The sequence below is a fragment of the Molothrus ater genome, chromosome Z, assembly GCF_012460135.2.
Source record: "Molothrus ater isolate BHLD 08-10-18 breed brown headed cowbird chromosome Z, BPBGC_Mater_1.1, whole genome shotgun sequence".
In the NCBI taxonomy this organism is placed as follows: Eukaryota; Metazoa; Chordata; class Aves; order Passeriformes; family Icteridae; genus Molothrus; species Molothrus ater.
This window is the reverse complement of record NC_050511.2, coordinates 21,262,839-21,281,084: the sequence shown is the minus strand read 5'-3', so window position 1 is coordinate 21,281,084 and position 18,246 is coordinate 21,262,839. Positions and strand designations below refer to the sequence as shown.

Genomic DNA, 18,246 nt, shown 5'->3' with positions numbered 1-18,246 from the left:
TAGGCTGTTTCAGAAGCCAAAAACCACAAAATGTAATACTTACATTCCTATCAGTCAAAAGCAAATATTTTTCAATTAATCTGATCATCTTTCAAAAAACCAAGCTTCTGATTGAAAGACATTTATGCTAATTTTGCAACTTCCAGCAGGACACATCATTCCATCTTACTGTACCTAAGCAACTACATTGTGCTGCGGAGGACAGCTACCATGATCTCATGACTTCTGAGGATTGCTCATCTAACACAAGCAAACTGTACATTTAATCAGCACACAATTAGAAGTAGGTTTCTTTAAATGATCTACAGTGGATTCTCTGGTATTCTGACAATGCCTGGTCTAATCACTGGCACACGAACCTTCAAAATTCAAAACATCATGAATAAAAAAATTTAGGGGGTTTTGTTTAAATTCATGTTGCCATTAACTAACAGAAACTCTTTTAATATGTAAGATTATAATTCACAGATAACATTTTCATACCTTCTGTTAGTATTTCCACAACACAGAAACAAAAAAAAGCTACCTGGGAATTCAAGTTTCCCACATAGACTGTTCTCCTGATTTCATCAATTTTGGATGGATCCACATTTCCCATAATTGGTGGCTGTGGTATTTCTCCTAGTGCCGTAATGTTAGGGTCCAATGCTGCTGCTGGTATAGCCCCTAAAGTACCAAGTGAAACACCAAGCTGGAAAATACAAGCACAGAATACACTTTGCAGCCAAGCACTGGTGAAAGATATTCCACTTCTTAATACTTGTTTGCTTGGATGAATTTCTGCAAAAACAGATCTAATGAGTACAAGCAATACTTTAAAGGTCACAGCGTAACAGGTTTTTTAAAGAAGAAAAATCTACCCAGAAATAAGCTTCCATAGTTAAGATATTCTGTGGGTTATCAGTTAACATCTTATGAAAGAGATCTGGACAGGGATTTATATTAATCACACAACATACAGGCTCTAATGCTTAGAGTCAAATAAAGTGAGTAAGACTCTTTCAGACACTGCTAGTATATTTATTTTTTGGAAACAATTATTTGGACTAGACAAGGAATGGCTGAGATCTTGCTCAGCAAGGAAAGAAGGGAACTTCCAGTGCTCAGGATCAAAGGACACATAAGTGTATTCTGGACAAAGGAATCACCCAAGACAAAATTAATTGCAGTTGAAATGCAAAGAATGTTTTAAGTTCTTCCACTGAGAGAATGTGAAAAGCATACAGCTTTAATATTTGGAACTAGTAGTGGAAAACCCTCCAGTGAAATGTTATAAAAAGTCACTTAAAAATCACTACAAAATCAGTCCATTGAGTTCCTGGCTTGAATTTTCTCTACTCAGAAAGCAACTGCCTTTTCAAGAAATTAATTTTCTAAGAAGTGTGGGGAATTCTTAATAAGCCATCAGTACCTTTTTTTTATGTAACAAAGGAAAATACTACTCTATTTTAACCTTAAATTTTCCTTCAATAAACCACAGCAACTCAATGATGTCAAGAAAGGCTTACAGAGGCAAAAAGAAATGGAGGAAGAACAGCATAACCAAGCTCCTCTACTTTTCATAGCAAAACCATTGTTAAGACAGTCTCACAGTCAAAAATCTTGCCACAGAGATATCAAGGAAAAGTCTCTACTGCAGCTTTTAATATTCTGAAGAACTGGTGACAATGTGACTTAGGTTTTAATAATTTTTTTGTCAGTGGTAACTACCACTGGACCAAATTAATGACCCTACAGGGTAGGATAGCAATTAAAAATGAACAAAAACCAAAACCAGTATTTACCCACTATTTTGGAAAATAGATATCTGAAAGAAAAACCCTGGGAAGGTATCACATGGGTATCTTCTTATCAATCCTCAGGAGAGTCAACACAGCTTAAACCCTCACTGCAACATCCGTTGACTAGATAGTCCCCATTCCCTGTCCACAGAAAAGGCTACAGAGAACAGAGGAAACTGGAAATTATACAGACACTGAACTTCACTTACTGTAGTCAAGGGAGTTGGTGTAGGTATAGGAAGCAACCCGGCACCGGGCATCAGACTTGTCATAGTAGGAGCAGGCGCCAAGAGAGACAGGGCTTTGGCTTCATCTGGGATTTTACCTGAAGAAGCAAATGAAAGCATTACACAGAGTTGGAACACTAGCCAGATGTTACTCTTTCTATGATTTTACAATTACCCTTGCATTTAAAAATGTAATAAATAACAATGAATCTATCTACCAGATCCTTACAAAGAAACAAATAACTTAAGTTTTTCCTTTTACCCTGCTCTATTAGGAAAAACAAAAGTGAGCAAAACTTCAAAGACTAGCAATCTCATTAATGGATTATTATTTTAAAAACTGAATAATGTATATAATTATTTAACACTTTGAGCTATGGGTCACCTGTACTGGAAACTTAACGTTCATGAACCAAACGATATCAAGCATGGACGCTTTCCCAGGGCGGTGTTTTCGCGGTGATCGAAAGTTGTTTTACACATGACAACCGTTCGTGTTGGCTGCATCACTAATAGCACACAGAACATCAGATACAGAAAAGAAGAACATTTTTTAAAGTTTAATCCCCAGAAATGGCAAATAACCAAATCAGCAAAAGAAAGAAAACCAAAAAAAGGAAAAAAAAAAAAAAAGGAAAAAAAAAAAAAGGAAAAAAGAAAAAACCAAAGTATGTGCTGACTGAAATTTGTGCTTTTCTTTATTCCTTTGGTGCTACCTACTTATAATGTAAAAATAAATAAAACATAAAATAATAAACTACTGAACTACTGTGACTGCACAGAATACACACTACAAGTGAAGTTGAAGGGGGAGGAAGGAAGAGTAGAAAAAACTTAAGATTTGTACTCTCATATTCTAGTCACCTCAGTTTATCTGAAACTGCTAAGTTAACTCTAAATTTACTGAGATTGAAGAAAATCATAATTTCAGCTTGATCAGGCTAAGCTAGCTCTCTTTTCCCAACATAAGTACTTCCTGCTATTTTGACCTGATTATAGTCCTCCTGTAACGCCAGAAGTAAGTAATAACTAATCTGAATTAAATATTGGTTTCATTGAATGTTAGCCATGATTAGACTACTAAATGAACCCCTAAAATATCTCCAAAACAAAAAACATTAAATGTTAAACAATTGTGATTACAATTAAATATACATTTTAAAATTGAAATGCAAAGGGATTACAACTGGCACAAACATTAAACACAAAACTAAAAAACTTGTGAAGGAAATTCTAACTACACTGGTATTAACGATCTGTTCAAAATTACTGGCATAACTGTACATATGCTAACCAACTGAGTCCTTTGGTACTTCCTCATGGATCTTAATATAAGTAAATACTCTTATTTCAACATTGTTTTAATAGTCGAGTAATGCATAAAAAGTGTGCCAGTGGTTTCCTGCCTTGATTAAAACTGCATGTTTTAACAAACATGTCAGATGGATGTTTTCTTTACAAAACATCTAAATCCAAAATTTGAAGATTAATATTCTTATCAAAAAGGAAAATTCAAGGTAGGTTTCAAAACACCATGCAGGTTTAGCGATATGAGTTCCAACTGACACCACAGAAAACATAATAATTTAAAAAATGAAAAGAAACAAGTGCTGCAAACCTGCTCTACAGATCTGTGGGAAAGTTTGGGTTACAGCTGGATATGACTGAATGACAAAACAAATCTAAAGGAAACTTAATTTATATGTAGCATGGGTGGAACAGAACAGATAAAATAACAGTACCCTTTTTTCATGCTTCCTATTTACATTTATTTTATTTATGTTAAATTTTGAGACACCTTGCAACTCAACATGTAAGAAACCACTTAATTTTGCTAACTAAGAGAGAAAAATAGGAAAATTATTAGCACTTAGCAGTTAACTGTGCAATAATGACTTCTAGGACTTTTTAAAAAAACATGCATGAATCTAAGCCACCACATCACAATGTTCAGCACTCTTAACAGATCTCATTTTGAAGTCAGGCATGCAATGAGAGGTGTACCTGATTTGCCTGATTGCTCAAAAGTATCAGGTACTTTGTGTACCCTGCCTAATATGTAGGCCTACTAACAGGCTTTTGGAATATAGAGTTCCAGCAGATGTGCATGCAAATTAGGCACAGAATTATGTACCAGTTCTGAAAATCAAAGTATTAAAGTTTTTTCAAATGAGTAATGAACCAGAACTTATCCTTAACAGTTCACATCTTGCGATTAAACAGCTACCCATGCAGGTTTCTATGGATCAAGAGACATGGCACAATTAAATCCAAAGGTAGAAATGGTTCTGATAGTGGTATGCCTGCATGCTAACTGAGATCCTTCATCAGTACTGTACATAAGTATATGCCTAATTTAAGTATGCACTTACATACAGCCAATTCAATACACACTTAACCAAGTAAACTTATAAAATGCTTAGGCATTTAGCTCTTTTAAACAGGAGCTCAGTTAGGCACATATAACTAAGACAGACTAAGAATGACTCAAGTTCACAAAGTGACTTCAGTAGAAGCATAAACTTTAAGTATATGGATCATAGCACTAAAATAACTGAAATAATTAACTTGCTGAAACATTGCTCCAGAAATCCACTGAACATTTCAGGTAAGTTCACCACTACAGCACCTCCCAGAATGAACAGCATGCATATGTAAATTGTAAAGTTTGCAGCATTATTTCCAGAATACTTTGGTCTTTCAACAATGTGAAGTTCTATTTTAAATACAAAAATCATATTGGTCAGTTCCACATCACAAAGAAAGATTCATTTATTTTGTTTTCAAGAATGAGAAAGTGTCTATTTCTACAGACAGAACCCTGAAAATTTGCCTGTATATCCAATGACACTGTCTCTTCAGAATAACTTTTCCAGTTTTTAAGACTAGGTCAAGTTTTAAAAGAATTCTAGAGAACACTATTGTGGAGGAACAAAAATAAATCTCCAGTATCTTGAGTATCTACCTCCATATTCTTTAAATAGTTTTGAAAAACAAATTAACACGCGAGTCCAAATGACTTCATGAGTGAAAAACTTTAAATTTTGCAGTTTTACCTCTGTGGTTGTATTTGTAAAGGAAATACAAGCCCACTGAATACATCAAAACATGTGGGTTATGACACAACAGTTTAGGACAATTTAGTTCAAAAATAATACTTTCATTTTTAGAACACAGTATTTAAAATCTGAATAAGAATGAGGTGAAGATATTTATTTTCTAATGAGGGAGTAGTCAAAATAATTATGCCTTATCTATACCACATCCTTAGACAGATTTCTTAGAAGCTCTTCTGCTCAGTAAACTGCAGGTTCTATGATCATTTATTGATTCTCCCCTTTGCAAAAGAATCTGGAAGCAAATGTACATTGTCCCAGCATTGCTTAAAGGCACGGGTGTGATTGCTACTTTTTTGTAACATTAGTCTAAAGAGCCGTAGACAACCTAGTCCATACTAGAACCCATTTTGCTGGAGGTTAAACAGAATCATCTGTATCCAACAAGTACTAGTGACAGTATTTTTATTCCTCAAGCGCTCCAAAGAAATTAATTTCCAATTCTTTGTAGTGAACCTACAAAGTTAACCCTCACATCCCAAAGTGCTCCTGAAATGAGTTTCCTTGTTTTAAAATCAGTGAAGAGTTCACAGTCTATTTTAACATTAAAAAAGGTCATTATTTTCCTTCTATTTTACATCAGTGGAACATGTATGATTAGAAATAAAATAATTTCTATTAGATCCAACTCATGAATCTTAGTGGATTTAGCAGAAGGGAATAAAGAGATTAGAGCTACTGGCAATTACAATTGTCACAGCCAAATCCAACAAAGATCACAAATCAAAGCTCTTCCCAGCTGCAGTGCAGAGTCTGGTGAAAGGAGTGAAACCAAGAGATCCCAGTACAGCTGGCTGGGAAGAGCAGTGTCTGAGGACTAGACACACCACTTTGTCCACCACCACTTCTGTTTCACAAGAAGAATATCCTTTAAGGATCAGTCACTCCAGCATGAACTGCCAGGGCTTCTGAGACTCTGGGATGACTGCAAAAACCCTTTTTTTTTTTATGAGTTTAATGTTTTTTTTTAAAACATCTTCCTGAAATAATCACCACTAGAGCATGTCAGAGTGCAATACACACACACACACACACACACACACACAGAGAGAGAGAACTGATTCAATCTTCCCACAAGTAACAGTGTTAAAAGACAAGGTGTCTCACATAACACACTCCAACCAAAACTTCAGGCTGCATTTGTACTTATGAGTGGTAAATAGCTTTTTCTGAGAGCTACAGAAAAAAAAAAAATGAAATATTACTACCAGCTGACCTCACTGGAGAAAGGTTTCATCAGAAGTAAACGAATATTTCATGGCAGTCAATATTCATAAAAGTTCAATTTCAGAAATAATTATTTTAAACTCATCATGTTAGACATAAATAGTAAGCCTTCTTTTAAATAGCTGGTGCAACATAAAATAGAACATTCTGCTGAGGGAAAGTAGCAGAGAAATATTATAACTTTACTTTCTAAAGTTGCTTTCTCCAGAAGTAAGAGTTTTAACTGTCCTTTTCCAAGATAATCTCATAAAGCACAACATATGGAAGAATATATCTCGAAACACTATTCCTGTCTTCTGACACAATGTACTCATCTGCACAATTTAGATACTTAAACAAATTCCAAATCAAATTTATCCTTAATTCAGAGCACTAAAACCGAATCATATTCTAAACTCTCCGTATACCATCCACCATTCATAAGCAGCTTCAAATCAACTTCAAAATCAAACACTGTGAACCCTTTACAAACATCATTTTACAGAACTGAAGTACCAGTTCACAAGTACAAGGGAAAGAGATTTAACAGAACAAAACAAAAAAGGGACAAAATAAAATAAAAATAAAATAAACAAAGGAAAGAAAGCAAAATAAAATAAAAACAGAGACAGGGCGTCCATCTTCAGCAGGTCAGACTTCGATCTCATTTCCCCCATGAAGGTTTCACTTGGCGGCAGGTTTAGTGGCATGGCAAACAATGCCTAACTCAGGCAAGTGTAACAGGTCTGCCTTGGCCAGTCTAGTCATCTAATAATGCACAAATATCACACAGAGAAAACATACAAAACCAAATTAATAGTCAAAATCCATCTACCAGATAATGTGGACATAAAATTTAGAAAGATTAGGGTGGCATCTTTGTTTAGCTTTCATCTTTGCATTTTCAAAGCATATTTAAAGAAAAACCTACCAATACACACACACAAAAAGTTGTATTTTCACAGCTTAATGGTCTTACTTCATTTACAATAACATTTCTGTTAAATTGTTTATCAAATGTCACATACTTTACATTGATTTCATTCTGTAGTGATTTCCTCCTTGATTTACCACTCTTTAAATACACTCCAAATGTCAGGGTTTTTTCTATTTTTTTGAACCAGGTTTTTAGATTTCCATTTTACCTCTCCTCTATGTTTAACTTCACACATTAAATGTTTTATTACTGGCAAGGTTGGTCAATGGTATAATTTTACCTCCTGGTAGGATAAAAAGCCATCACTACTTTTAAAACCCACAATCCAGTTCACTGACTCCATTAACAGTGCATCGTATGATACATAGTGAAAAAACCTTTGTGCCATGGTCTCCAAAGCCATACTTATTCCACACAATAATAAATTCATCAGAAAGTTAAATTTGTATAAATTCACATCTTTTTATAAATGAGTGATTCTGATACAAAGTTACAGAGAACAGCATTCTGACATCAAAAAAGCAATCTCAAAACCTTGTTCACCTAATTATGCATGCATTTTTGTGGAGTCCAGAATGATTCTGAACAGTGATCACGTTTTCTCAGAAATGCCTGATCAGCCAGTTATCAACAGAGCTGGAACAAGATTTGTCAGAATTTTGACTTATTTTCCTTTCATTCACTGTCTACCACAAAAGACACAGGAAAATATAGCTTTACCTGCCTGCTGCCATATCATGCCAGGCAGTGATCTCATCACAAGAAAAACACCAGGAAGTGTTGTTCCCTCATTAGGCAGCCATCTTCCCTCTCTGGCAATACTGAACCAGTGTTAAGATCTTACTGATGAAATATAAAACTAAGATTTGGAATAATCTTTAGTCTATTTATTATGGGGCAATTCTTCAATTGGAGACTCTGATGCCCTTAGCCTCTACACACTTTCCAGTGCATACAGCAATATTCTCTTTGTGGTTTAAGAACAAGTTAAAAATATGAAAACAAAGAGTCCCCAAAACAAGACACAAAAGGAACTAAAAACCTAGGCTTTACAAAGATAAATGTATGTGCGGTATGACCTGCCTAAGAAAGCTACAAGTATAGGCAGTACACTGTAGGTCAATATGGCCTCTAGTGAAAGTACTTTTATAGTTTAGGAAATTTTTGAGACCTGTCAGTTTGTTAAGAACGTCCCAAATGAGTATTATAACAGCACTCATCTCACACTATCTAGATCATGATGCAGCAAACACGCCAAAACATGGTACTCTGGGACCATTGTTAACAAACTGCAAGAAGTCAATAGTATTTTTTTAAACCAAAACCTGATTCTTGCAGCTAGAGATGTTACTAAGAGGTATTTCTTGATCTGTTGCAGTTTACAGTTCAATCACTCTACATATTGTTGTTCATGGCAAAACAGCAACCAAGTTGAAAGTAAAGTCAGGTTCACTCCATCAGCTGGAATGATTCCATTCCAAGGAGGCAAAAGGTCCAGCTACCAGTCAGAGGCTAAATTCCACAGTGATCCCAATGAAGTCAATGGGGCTCTGCCTAAATCCATTGATATGCCTGCCACAGGACTCTGCTTCATGTAATTGTATTCAAATCTAGGATGCTTCTACTAAGAACACAAATTGTCATGTACTCAACAGATCTATAAAAGCATGGCCTCAGGCCTAGGGGAAGGAACATCTGTCAATGTATTAATCAAGTATTTTATCTCATGAAGACTTTTAATGTAATTACATTACATCAGTAACATTTTAAAGAATATTTAATGTAATTACATTACATTAGTAATGTTTTTAAGAACATTTTATGATGGGAGCATTCTGGACAGATCACTGCATATTTAAACAGATACCCAAAAAAAAAAGGAGTACCAGTATACACAAGGAATTTTTTTTATGGCACATGAAGTAACATTTTCAACAGTAACAAGAAAGAAAAAAGTTTAAAAATTAAACTAGCAGATAAACATTTATATTCAAACAGTATTTTGAATGCAAAGTATCGTGGATTAGATTACTCTAAAATGGCCAAATGAGTACACCATGTCTGTAAGACAAAACTGGGATTCACTCTAAAAATGCAGAAATAATCAGTATCTTTAAAAAAGCACAAATCAGCAAAAAAAGTCTTTACAGCAAAGGTGATACATTAAGATTCAAACTGCAATGTTAAGTGTCAGGGAATTGCCTGATCTTCTCAGAGCTCCATTGACTTCAGTGAGAACTGTGTGCAAACATTTGCCTACACAAACCATAGTAAAAGGAATTATTCTTCTTTCTTTTCCTTCAAAATACATAATAACTACAGAAACCTGAGTTATAACTTAAACCAACTATCTTTTTGCCAATGCTGAATTTCAATTAAACATGTATAACTGGGGCTTTTTTCATTCAATTTATCAATTTTGTTTCAAGGCCTTTTTTTTCCAAAAAGCAATCAAATAAAATAAAACAACAACAGAGCATCACCTTACACAGAAAGCTTAAAACAATTAACAAACACAACAAAGACCAACATTACAGAAGAATGTCTAAAATACCAACCTTCTGCGCAGGGCACAACTATCAAAGCTCTGTCAATAAAAACCGTGTTAGTTAGATGCTGGGCCACACCAACACTCGATGCTTCACGAAACTTAATATAACATACTTTGGAGGAAAAAGCAAGAGGTGCGTTGCTGCAAGATAAAAGGAAAAAATAACAATTAGTCATAATTGTATGGATATATTTTTAACTATTACTCCTCAGGGAAAAAAAAGGGTTTTTGCCTAGATAGGGAAGCCTAAAGTATAAAAATCAACTAATTTGCCACTTGCTGTATCAGTGAAAAAAGATGGAGCGCCTTTTTAATGAAAACTTACATAAGCCAAAATCACTAATTAACAAGACTAATTTTCTTATATTATCTGGCTATACAACACTGAACAGTCCATTTCAAATTACTATTTTAAGGAGCATATTTACTTGACAATTACAATTGCCAAGTAAATATTTTATAGTTTATCTTTTTTTTTCCTGAAAATATTTTTTTTAGGAAAGACAAACAACAAGCCATGCAATTTTTTAGCTGGGTCTTTCAGATACTAGCCTGTAATAATCAATATTCTTTCTCTGGCTTTCACAAAAGTAGTTTTATTAATTCTTACAAAGATAAAAACAATTCTTGAGAGGGCTTTCAAGTACTGGGTCTTAGCTGACTACTGTAACAAAAACCATTTGCCTAAGTTCAGCACCATGTAGCATGGAGAAACATGGGAGGAAGTAGGAGCACTGCACCATTTGGCTACAAAAGGGAAGAAAATTTGTAATTCACTTTTTCATTACACTGTATGCCAAGAGAAAACATGTAAACATTGCAATCTTGATCAAAACAATTTAAGTTTGCATTAAAAATGGATTCCCTAGTCAAGGCTTGTAAGCTTTATATTAGCAGCTTACTTCTTCACATGAAGGAAGTACAGGTAAATACTCAAAGAGAGAATACAGTATTCCTGGAATATCAGCGAGTTTTATTTGAAATCATGGAAAAAATGTTGCACAGACTGTTTCACCCTGGTCCTGTCTCAACCAAAATGGAAACACCTGTCAAATTTCTGGAAGCACCAGCAGCAGTTCAAGTTTAACACAACCCATCGTGGAGACCCCTCGAATTCCAAGGACATGTTTCCCCAGTTATTCTATGAAATTCTATTAGATTTCAGGATTTAAATACAAATCAGAAGTTTTAGACACGTGATCTCATTATATTAATTATAGAAATAAACCAAAAATGTAAGCCTCAGGCAGGCAGACTAATATGTTTCTGGCTACCAGGACAGTAGCACGAATGTATGATATCTAGAGATGGCCAAATTCAGAATGGCATTCAGAAACATCTATGATGGAAAATTCTGTAAGAAAAGACAACACAGAGGAAGAAAAACTAAACAGGGAGCAGGAGACACAAAAACGTCATACAATTTAGAGAAACATTTTAAGATTGACTACATTTCTTCTGCTCACTTTTATTTATTTGTGGTGGATAATGCTTTTACCATTTCAAGTTTCCACATTCAGGAAGGAACTAACTGCATAGAATAGCTTCTGAGCCAGCTGTAAGATCTCTGCTGAGACCAGTTTCCAGCATCAGAGATTACAGCCAGCTGTGACTTCTTCAGTACTCTAGAGATACTTTGAGCACCACAAAGTATTTTTTTTATTTGCTTTGGTTTGGTGTGGGAGAGGACTCTAAGGGAAGGGAGGAACTCGTGTCTTGGAGTTTCTTGTCATCAGTGTATGGTGTTTGCTTGTCTCTTTTTAAATACATCCCTCAGTATTATAACCCAAATGGCTGAAGTCACCACTGAAGGTTCTATGGTCCACACTGCTGAAAACTTCTAATATCTTCTGATTTTTTTTTTCCTTTTTTGCTTTCATTGCGAACTCAAAAATATAATTCTGCTCCACACACTTTCAGATCTCCCCAGTAATCCCTATAAATTTTAACATCTATAGAGCCTGCACTATCAAGTGTGTTTTTGTAAGATTTACTCTCCTGTATTCCTTGATTTAGAACACAAAAGCTATGTGGACAATATGTTAAAAAATATTAGATGTCTGAACACTGGTGCAAATGAGGCCATACAAAGACTTCTTGATACCAAGTGCCTTCCAGAGGTCAGAAAGGAGAAATTCTCTACAAGGTGACACTCTCTACTAAAAACATATCGAAGTTGCCTCAAGGGAAACCATTAGGATCTAAGAGATCTAACATTTTAGAAGGTTTAACAGTGATTGAGTCCTCTCTTTTTATGAAGAGGGCCTCAAAAGTCTTCCCATCAGCGCCTTTTTAAGACGACTTTTTGCTAAAACAGTTCAGTCCTACCTAATTCCTTTTGTCGCCTTATTTTTGCTAGCCTTTACTGAGGCTGAATTGAGGGAGACTTGTGATATTTCTCCTAGGTTACACAGCCTTGACATCAAAAAGCAACTACTATATCTCTGATTCAAAGTTACTAAAATTCAGTTAGTCTCTTTAGAAAAAAGAAAAAATTAAGAGGAAATAAATATCTAAATAGTATTGGGACAATTCTACCATTTTTGTTTCACTTTGTAGAAAGACAGCAACATTCATCTCCTAACAGAACAAAAATCAACCAAAGTACTTCCTAAGGACTTATTCAGAAATCTACGGTAATAAGAAAAAAAAGGCTATAAAACACTTCTCCAACTGTCCAAATTTTCTCAAGTGGGGCAGGGAGGTGGGGTGTGTGAGGTGTGGAAGACATGACAGAAATAAATAACTTATTAAAATAGAATACTATGGATTAATTGTGCAGATCAGTTTAAATAAGGCTCTGTGTGTTTTGCCTCAGAAGTCTCACCTACATTGCTGTCACTGCAGGATATAACAATTCTAATTATTGGACTATACAGATGACAACCCCTTTTCTCAGACGAGATGTCCCTTAAGTGAAGGTGGCCCATCCACCTGTGTCAGAATGGATAAGGGATACAAGTGAGATTGACTTGGGTGGCAGCCCTCAACCCTAAACTAGGCTTTGTCAAAATACTCTGGTTCATGAACAGAACACTTTTAGGCTCCAAACTGGAGGAGGCCCCAAACCCCATTGCCAAGGTCTGGTATGGCACGTGTCTCCATCTCTCAAGGCCTGCTGGGTCGCAACCAGAGCAGAACTTCTGGTGGCAGAACACGGAGGCCAATCCAGTCTTTCCCTTGACTAGGGAAGGGTTATGACAAACCAGTCCATCATCCAACTTTTTGTTAAATCAAAAGTTTTTTTCTCCAACAGAGTTCTAGCTTCCAAGACCACTCCAGACTATTCAGTAGCAAGCAGTATTACACAGCAGGTCTTTCCACATCTAATAGAGACAGTTTGCGACTCCCTGCTTTCAAACAACTCATTCTGCCAAATCCAATTGTTGCTCAGTAGTTTTTCAACATTTAACTGTTCAAAAATCTTCCTAAGGTCACATTTGAAGGCTCCACTGCTACACATGTAATTTTGAGGCCTACTCTGAAAGGCAAACCTTAACTGCGTTACAAGTGTATGGGACTGTCTGTGCTTGTCTGAGACTAATAATCCAATTACAGGTGTCACTGGTCTCCTGCTAAACTGAAAACACTACTAGGCTGTGGCAGTGGCTAGCATACTGGAGTACACACCCAAGGCAAAAGACCTGTCACATCCTTGCAAACCAGCTTCAGTTTTTAACTGTATTGCAAACTGATAGTGATCTATGTTTTGTTTGGGACATCTTTGCTTCCCATCCACTTGTCAATCAAATACTATTTTATGAATTTATGACAATGTTATTTAAATACATTTTCAAAAAGTCAACATGAGGCACTTTTTTTTTTTTTTTTTGGTTCTAAGAAAAGGCATTAGAGTTCTTAGGCATACTTAGTTTTCTCGCAAGGTAGCAATTTGGAAGTCAGTTCAAATGTCCAGAAGTATGAGGCAAGGGAAGTGCCTCACTTCTAACATGTATGCATAAATAACGGTAAATAAAACCAAGAGTAAAGCTGGTAATCACGATCCTGCATCCTATCTCTGAAAACTGAATTAATCAGCACTATAACCTTGACATTCCCAAGTTATTCCCTATTATGGTACTGGATTTTAGTATTTTATGTGTATATACACCCTGGCAAAACTGTATACTGGCACAGACATTATTTGTATATGAATGTCAAGAACGTCCCCATTTCCCTTAAAACCTGTTATGTAACCTAGTGAAAGACAAGAACAACAGCTGTAACAAAAAATCAGATTCAGTCACGAGAAAACCAAAAAATATAAAGAACCAAGTGTGGAACAAGTCCAGGACAAAGCCCTAGAAAACTGTATAAAAATCCACCATATAGCTATCAGTAAGGCATATGTTATTTTAAGCATATCTTTACGTATTAAGTGTTTATTTTTTCTGAATGGTTGGTATTCAAATATAGTCAGATGTTATGTAGCTATATAAAAACTAATAAACACCAACTTTTTTGGCTGTTCCCTTTTGCAAATCGAAGTTTTATTAGCCTGAGCATTTTTGTATCAAAGCTCACGTATTGGCATGCTAATAATGCCCTGTCCTTTCCACTATTCCGATTTAATTTTTACAGCACATTTATTATTCACTTCCCAGTACAACTGCTGCCTCGAGAGAAAAAAAAAATCATCTCCTCCCCTTTACTGCTGATCATCGTCTTCTCGGGAGAGGCAACACTGCTATTTTACAAGCCCCTGCATCTCCCACTTGAGCGCACCCCTCGCACGCCGCTGACACCACGAACCGCTATGATTTAGCGAGAGATGTGACGCCTGGGATTAATTTACTGCACAAGCCTTACTGGGGGCAACTCCGAGGCAGGGCAGGTTCCTTCCTCTGCCCGCTACAAAACCTCAGCTACTCTGGATTCTTTTCGAACAGCCCCTTTTCGAACAGCTCCTTCTCGGACCACAGCGCCCTTCCAACAGAAAAGGAAAAAAGAAAAAGAATAAAGGCAGTCGGGCGAAGGCGGGCCTGGAACTCCCCGGTCTAGCTCGCCTGCACCCAGCGTGGGCGAGGAGACAGACAAGCCACAGAAAGCGGGTTTTAGGAAAGAGGGAAAAGGGCCGGCGCCGCCATCTTAAGTGCGGGCGCAGCTCCTTCTCCGCAGCTCCGACCATACAAAGGGGAGGGACCACGTGACATCTCCCTGGTGCCCGAACTCAAAATGGCGCCTCTGGCCTCTCGCCCCTGCCCTTCCCGCCACCTCCCGGCCCCTCCGCGCCTCTCCCTCATCCCTAGGCTCAGTCGCTGCGGAGAGCGGCACGGGCCCCACTTACTCCGGGGGATAGAGACGCAGCTCCTCGATATCTCCCAGGAAGCCGAAGAGCGTCCGCATCTGCTCGCTAGTCACGGCCGAGGAGAGGTTGGTGACCTGGATGACGGACGTGGGGCCCAGGGGGAAGCCCAACGGGACCCCGATGCCGCCGCTGTTCATCATGGCGGCGCCTGCCCAGCCTTACCGCGCGCACCCGGGGGCGCGGGCCCGCCCACCGAGAGGGGCGCGCGCCACCGGCCGGAGCGGCCCCGCGGGCGGACGCTCTAACGGTACACTCGATCGCTCCCAGAAGAGTTCTCGGAGGGACTGGCGGCCCCTGCCGGCGAGGCCTCCGGCCCGCCCGCGGCGTGGAGATCGCTCGCTTCCCCAGGAGCCGCTTCCCCAGGAGCCACCTCATATGGAGCCGGCTGGGCCGCCGTGCGTAGGGCGGGACCGGCACGGGGCCTGGGCCTCGCCCAGGAAGAGGCGTGGCCTGTGAGGGGCCGCCCCTGCCGCGCTCTTTGCGCGCGCACGGCGGCTGCTGCTGACGCGCGCTGGGGCAGGGGCTGCCGCGGCGACCCTGTGGGCGGCTCGGGCCCCTCAGGAAAATGAGATTTCCCTTTTAATTGCGCGTTTCGTGGCCACGTTTAGTAAGAGACAGTTTAATCACCCTAGGGAATAAACCTCTGAACACACCCTCTGTCTAAACAGGAAGGGCCCGTAATAGAACGGATTGTAAATAGTTCTGTTATAAATTGACTGCAACGCTATCCAAATTAAATTTATCTTGCCTGCAGTTGTAATTCAAGTTCTCCTTAAAAACTACATTGGCTGGAGAAAATTAGGCTGAGCACTTCATGTGTGGGCTGTCACTACTAAGGATCAAACTGCACTCTTTCCTAGTGATACGGAACTTAGCGTCTTGGGACTTGAAGGGTTTAAGGTTTCTGGCAATTTCTAACACTTTCCATTCCCCAGCTGAGAAGAGATTGAAGTATTTTTGAAGCTATCTGGGTTGAAAAATGCTGCAAATTTGTGACAGTTCCCTGAGCAAATAGGTCAGTTGTTACAGAATCTCCATAGATAAGTCTGGATAGTGCTGGCTTTATTGATGCTCAGTACATTACAGAAATGTAATTCTAAGCAATTGTCAGAGATGCATTTCATATAAATACATTTATGCATATGTTTCAGATAGGGCTTATTTCAAAATCATTATCAGTGCACTCATATTCTCTTTCTAAATGAAATCTATATTCCAAAAGTACAAAAATCCTTTTTAAATCCCTTTTTTCAGCCATTCTGGTAGCTTCTAGTTGAGAGAAGTTTAACTGGAACTTCCAGACATTTTTTAATATATTGTGGAAAATGAAACAGATACTATTATTCTACATATAGGAACCTTACATAAAATTTTGTTACGCTTTCACTAGTACATCTTATCCAAAGATGGTTAGCAGAGATGTAGAAGGTATTTCTGCTATGAATATTCTTATCCTGTCTCCTTGCATCTCTCAGTGGAGGGTCCAAAATAAAAATGAACTCTAAAATTCACAAAGAAGAGCCTTGTGATGTCAGAACTGACTGGGATACCCTCCTTCAGATGAAGCCTGTAACAGTCCATACAAAATTCTGAGCTACTGATCTGCTTTCTGAAAACAAAGCAAGAAAAACAGTGTTTAAATTTTGTAATTATCAGTCCCTGCCACAGTACAAAATTAGCTTGGAAAAATAAATGAATTTGTATTTCAAGAAGAATAGGCAAAAAAAATCACACCAATCCCAGACCCCCAAAAATCTAATGCTGAAAGCATGAAAGCATGCTTGGATCATAAATGCTGGCACTAAATGGCTGGGAGCAAATAATGACTATTTTAGTAAAACCATTCAAAATTTAAAAGTGTTAACTCCCTCTCCTATAATAAAAACCCTCCAAGCTATTGAGAAAGAAAAGTTAATTAAAAAGAAAAGACATGCAGAAAGGGAATCTGCACTGTACAAGCAGTGCCCAAACATCATCTCTCTAATCAATGGCTAACAGACCTGCATCTTACAAATTGCTGTAGGCCTAGAGAAAACTTTAGCTGTAATCAAAGTGAATTAATATGTGTACAAGTTACTATTCAATTTTGCTCAGCTGTTTTTACTTGTTCTTAACTGTATTTGTGCATGTAAATAAAGCTTCGGTAAATAAATTCCTTCACTTCCACCTTGATTGTCAGGTTAACTAGCAAAACACATGGCATTATGCAGGCTCTTTGGAGGTAAACTTAAATTTCAGGTTACCTAAATGTAAAATGGTGAAGCCGTTAAATAAGAGTGACTATTAACCATTTGTCTAAGACTGTATTTTGTGATCTTCCAATGAGGATTAAAAAGCATTTACTGGGTAATGTTAATTGCAAGTACCAGTAGAAAAATACTGGCAATTCAGTAGGAAGTTACAGTAAAAGCTGTTTTAGAGGATCAGGAGAAAAGTCTTTTCATTACAAGAAGTCACCTTTTAAGCAGACAGTAGGTGGTCTGATAGAGATGGACATCTCTGGCATTTGCTGCGCTTTGCAGGGGGAGGAAATCAAAATTACATGAGGTAAAAGAAGGAAGCATTAGATGGTTTCATCAGCTTCCCTTAAATGGAACCTGAAAGACTTCAAAAATAACGTTAGCCACAGACCTAACAATTATTTGATAAAAATAAAATAGTTCTAAGTTTTAAGCAATTTATGAGAAGTGAAATTTAACTTCAGATTCAACAACTCCTGCAGCACTGGTAAAAAAAATTTGCCTCTGGAAATCTAAAGCCCTTGAAACTAATGAGAAAGCTTGAGCAAAGAGGATGTACCCATAGCTGAGGAGAACAGGTTAAAGGAATTGTTCACATGCAAGGTCACAGGACATGGTGAGATGTTTCTGTGTTGAGGAATCTAGCCAGTGTACTGTGTGGCCATTTCTAATTATCTTTAAAAGTCATAGTGTTTGGGGGGGGGGAATGTCACCCCTAGATTGCAGATGGGCAGGAAAAGAGCATTGGTAAAATTAGAGGGATATCAGCCCCACCTCAGTCCCTGGGAAAATGATAGAGCAAATTCCCCTGACAGCCATTTTCAAGCTTGCCGATGACAAGAAGAAGACTGGGAGTTGTGAATATGGATTTATAAAGAGA

The 18,246-nt window shown here is 37.7% G+C and overlaps 1 protein-coding gene across 2 annotated transcripts in view; it reads right to left on the bottom strand.

The window, feature by feature from the left end:
* The window catches only part of SREK1 (splicing regulatory glutamic acid and lysine rich protein 1), a 33,086-nt gene extending 17,688 nt beyond the window's left edge, over positions 1-15,398 (bottom strand). Inside the window, exons 1-4 of one of the 2 annotated variants that reach the window (XM_036403637.2) lie at positions 15,106-15,398; positions 9,826-9,959; positions 1,991-2,106; positions 527-691 (exon numbers count right to left, since the gene is read on the bottom strand). In XM_036403637.2, coding sequence (XP_036259530.1) covers positions 527-691; positions 1,991-2,106; positions 9,826-9,959; positions 15,106-15,266 — 576 coding nt within the window. In that variant the 5' untranslated portion in view covers positions 15,267-15,398. Of the gene's footprint in view, positions 1-526; positions 692-1,990; positions 2,107-2,393; positions 2,605-9,825; positions 9,960-15,105 lie in introns of those variants that run through there. The other variant, XM_054517991.1, reaches the window with a different exon arrangement.
* Between the last annotated feature and the right edge of the window lie 2,848 nt (positions 15,399-18,246).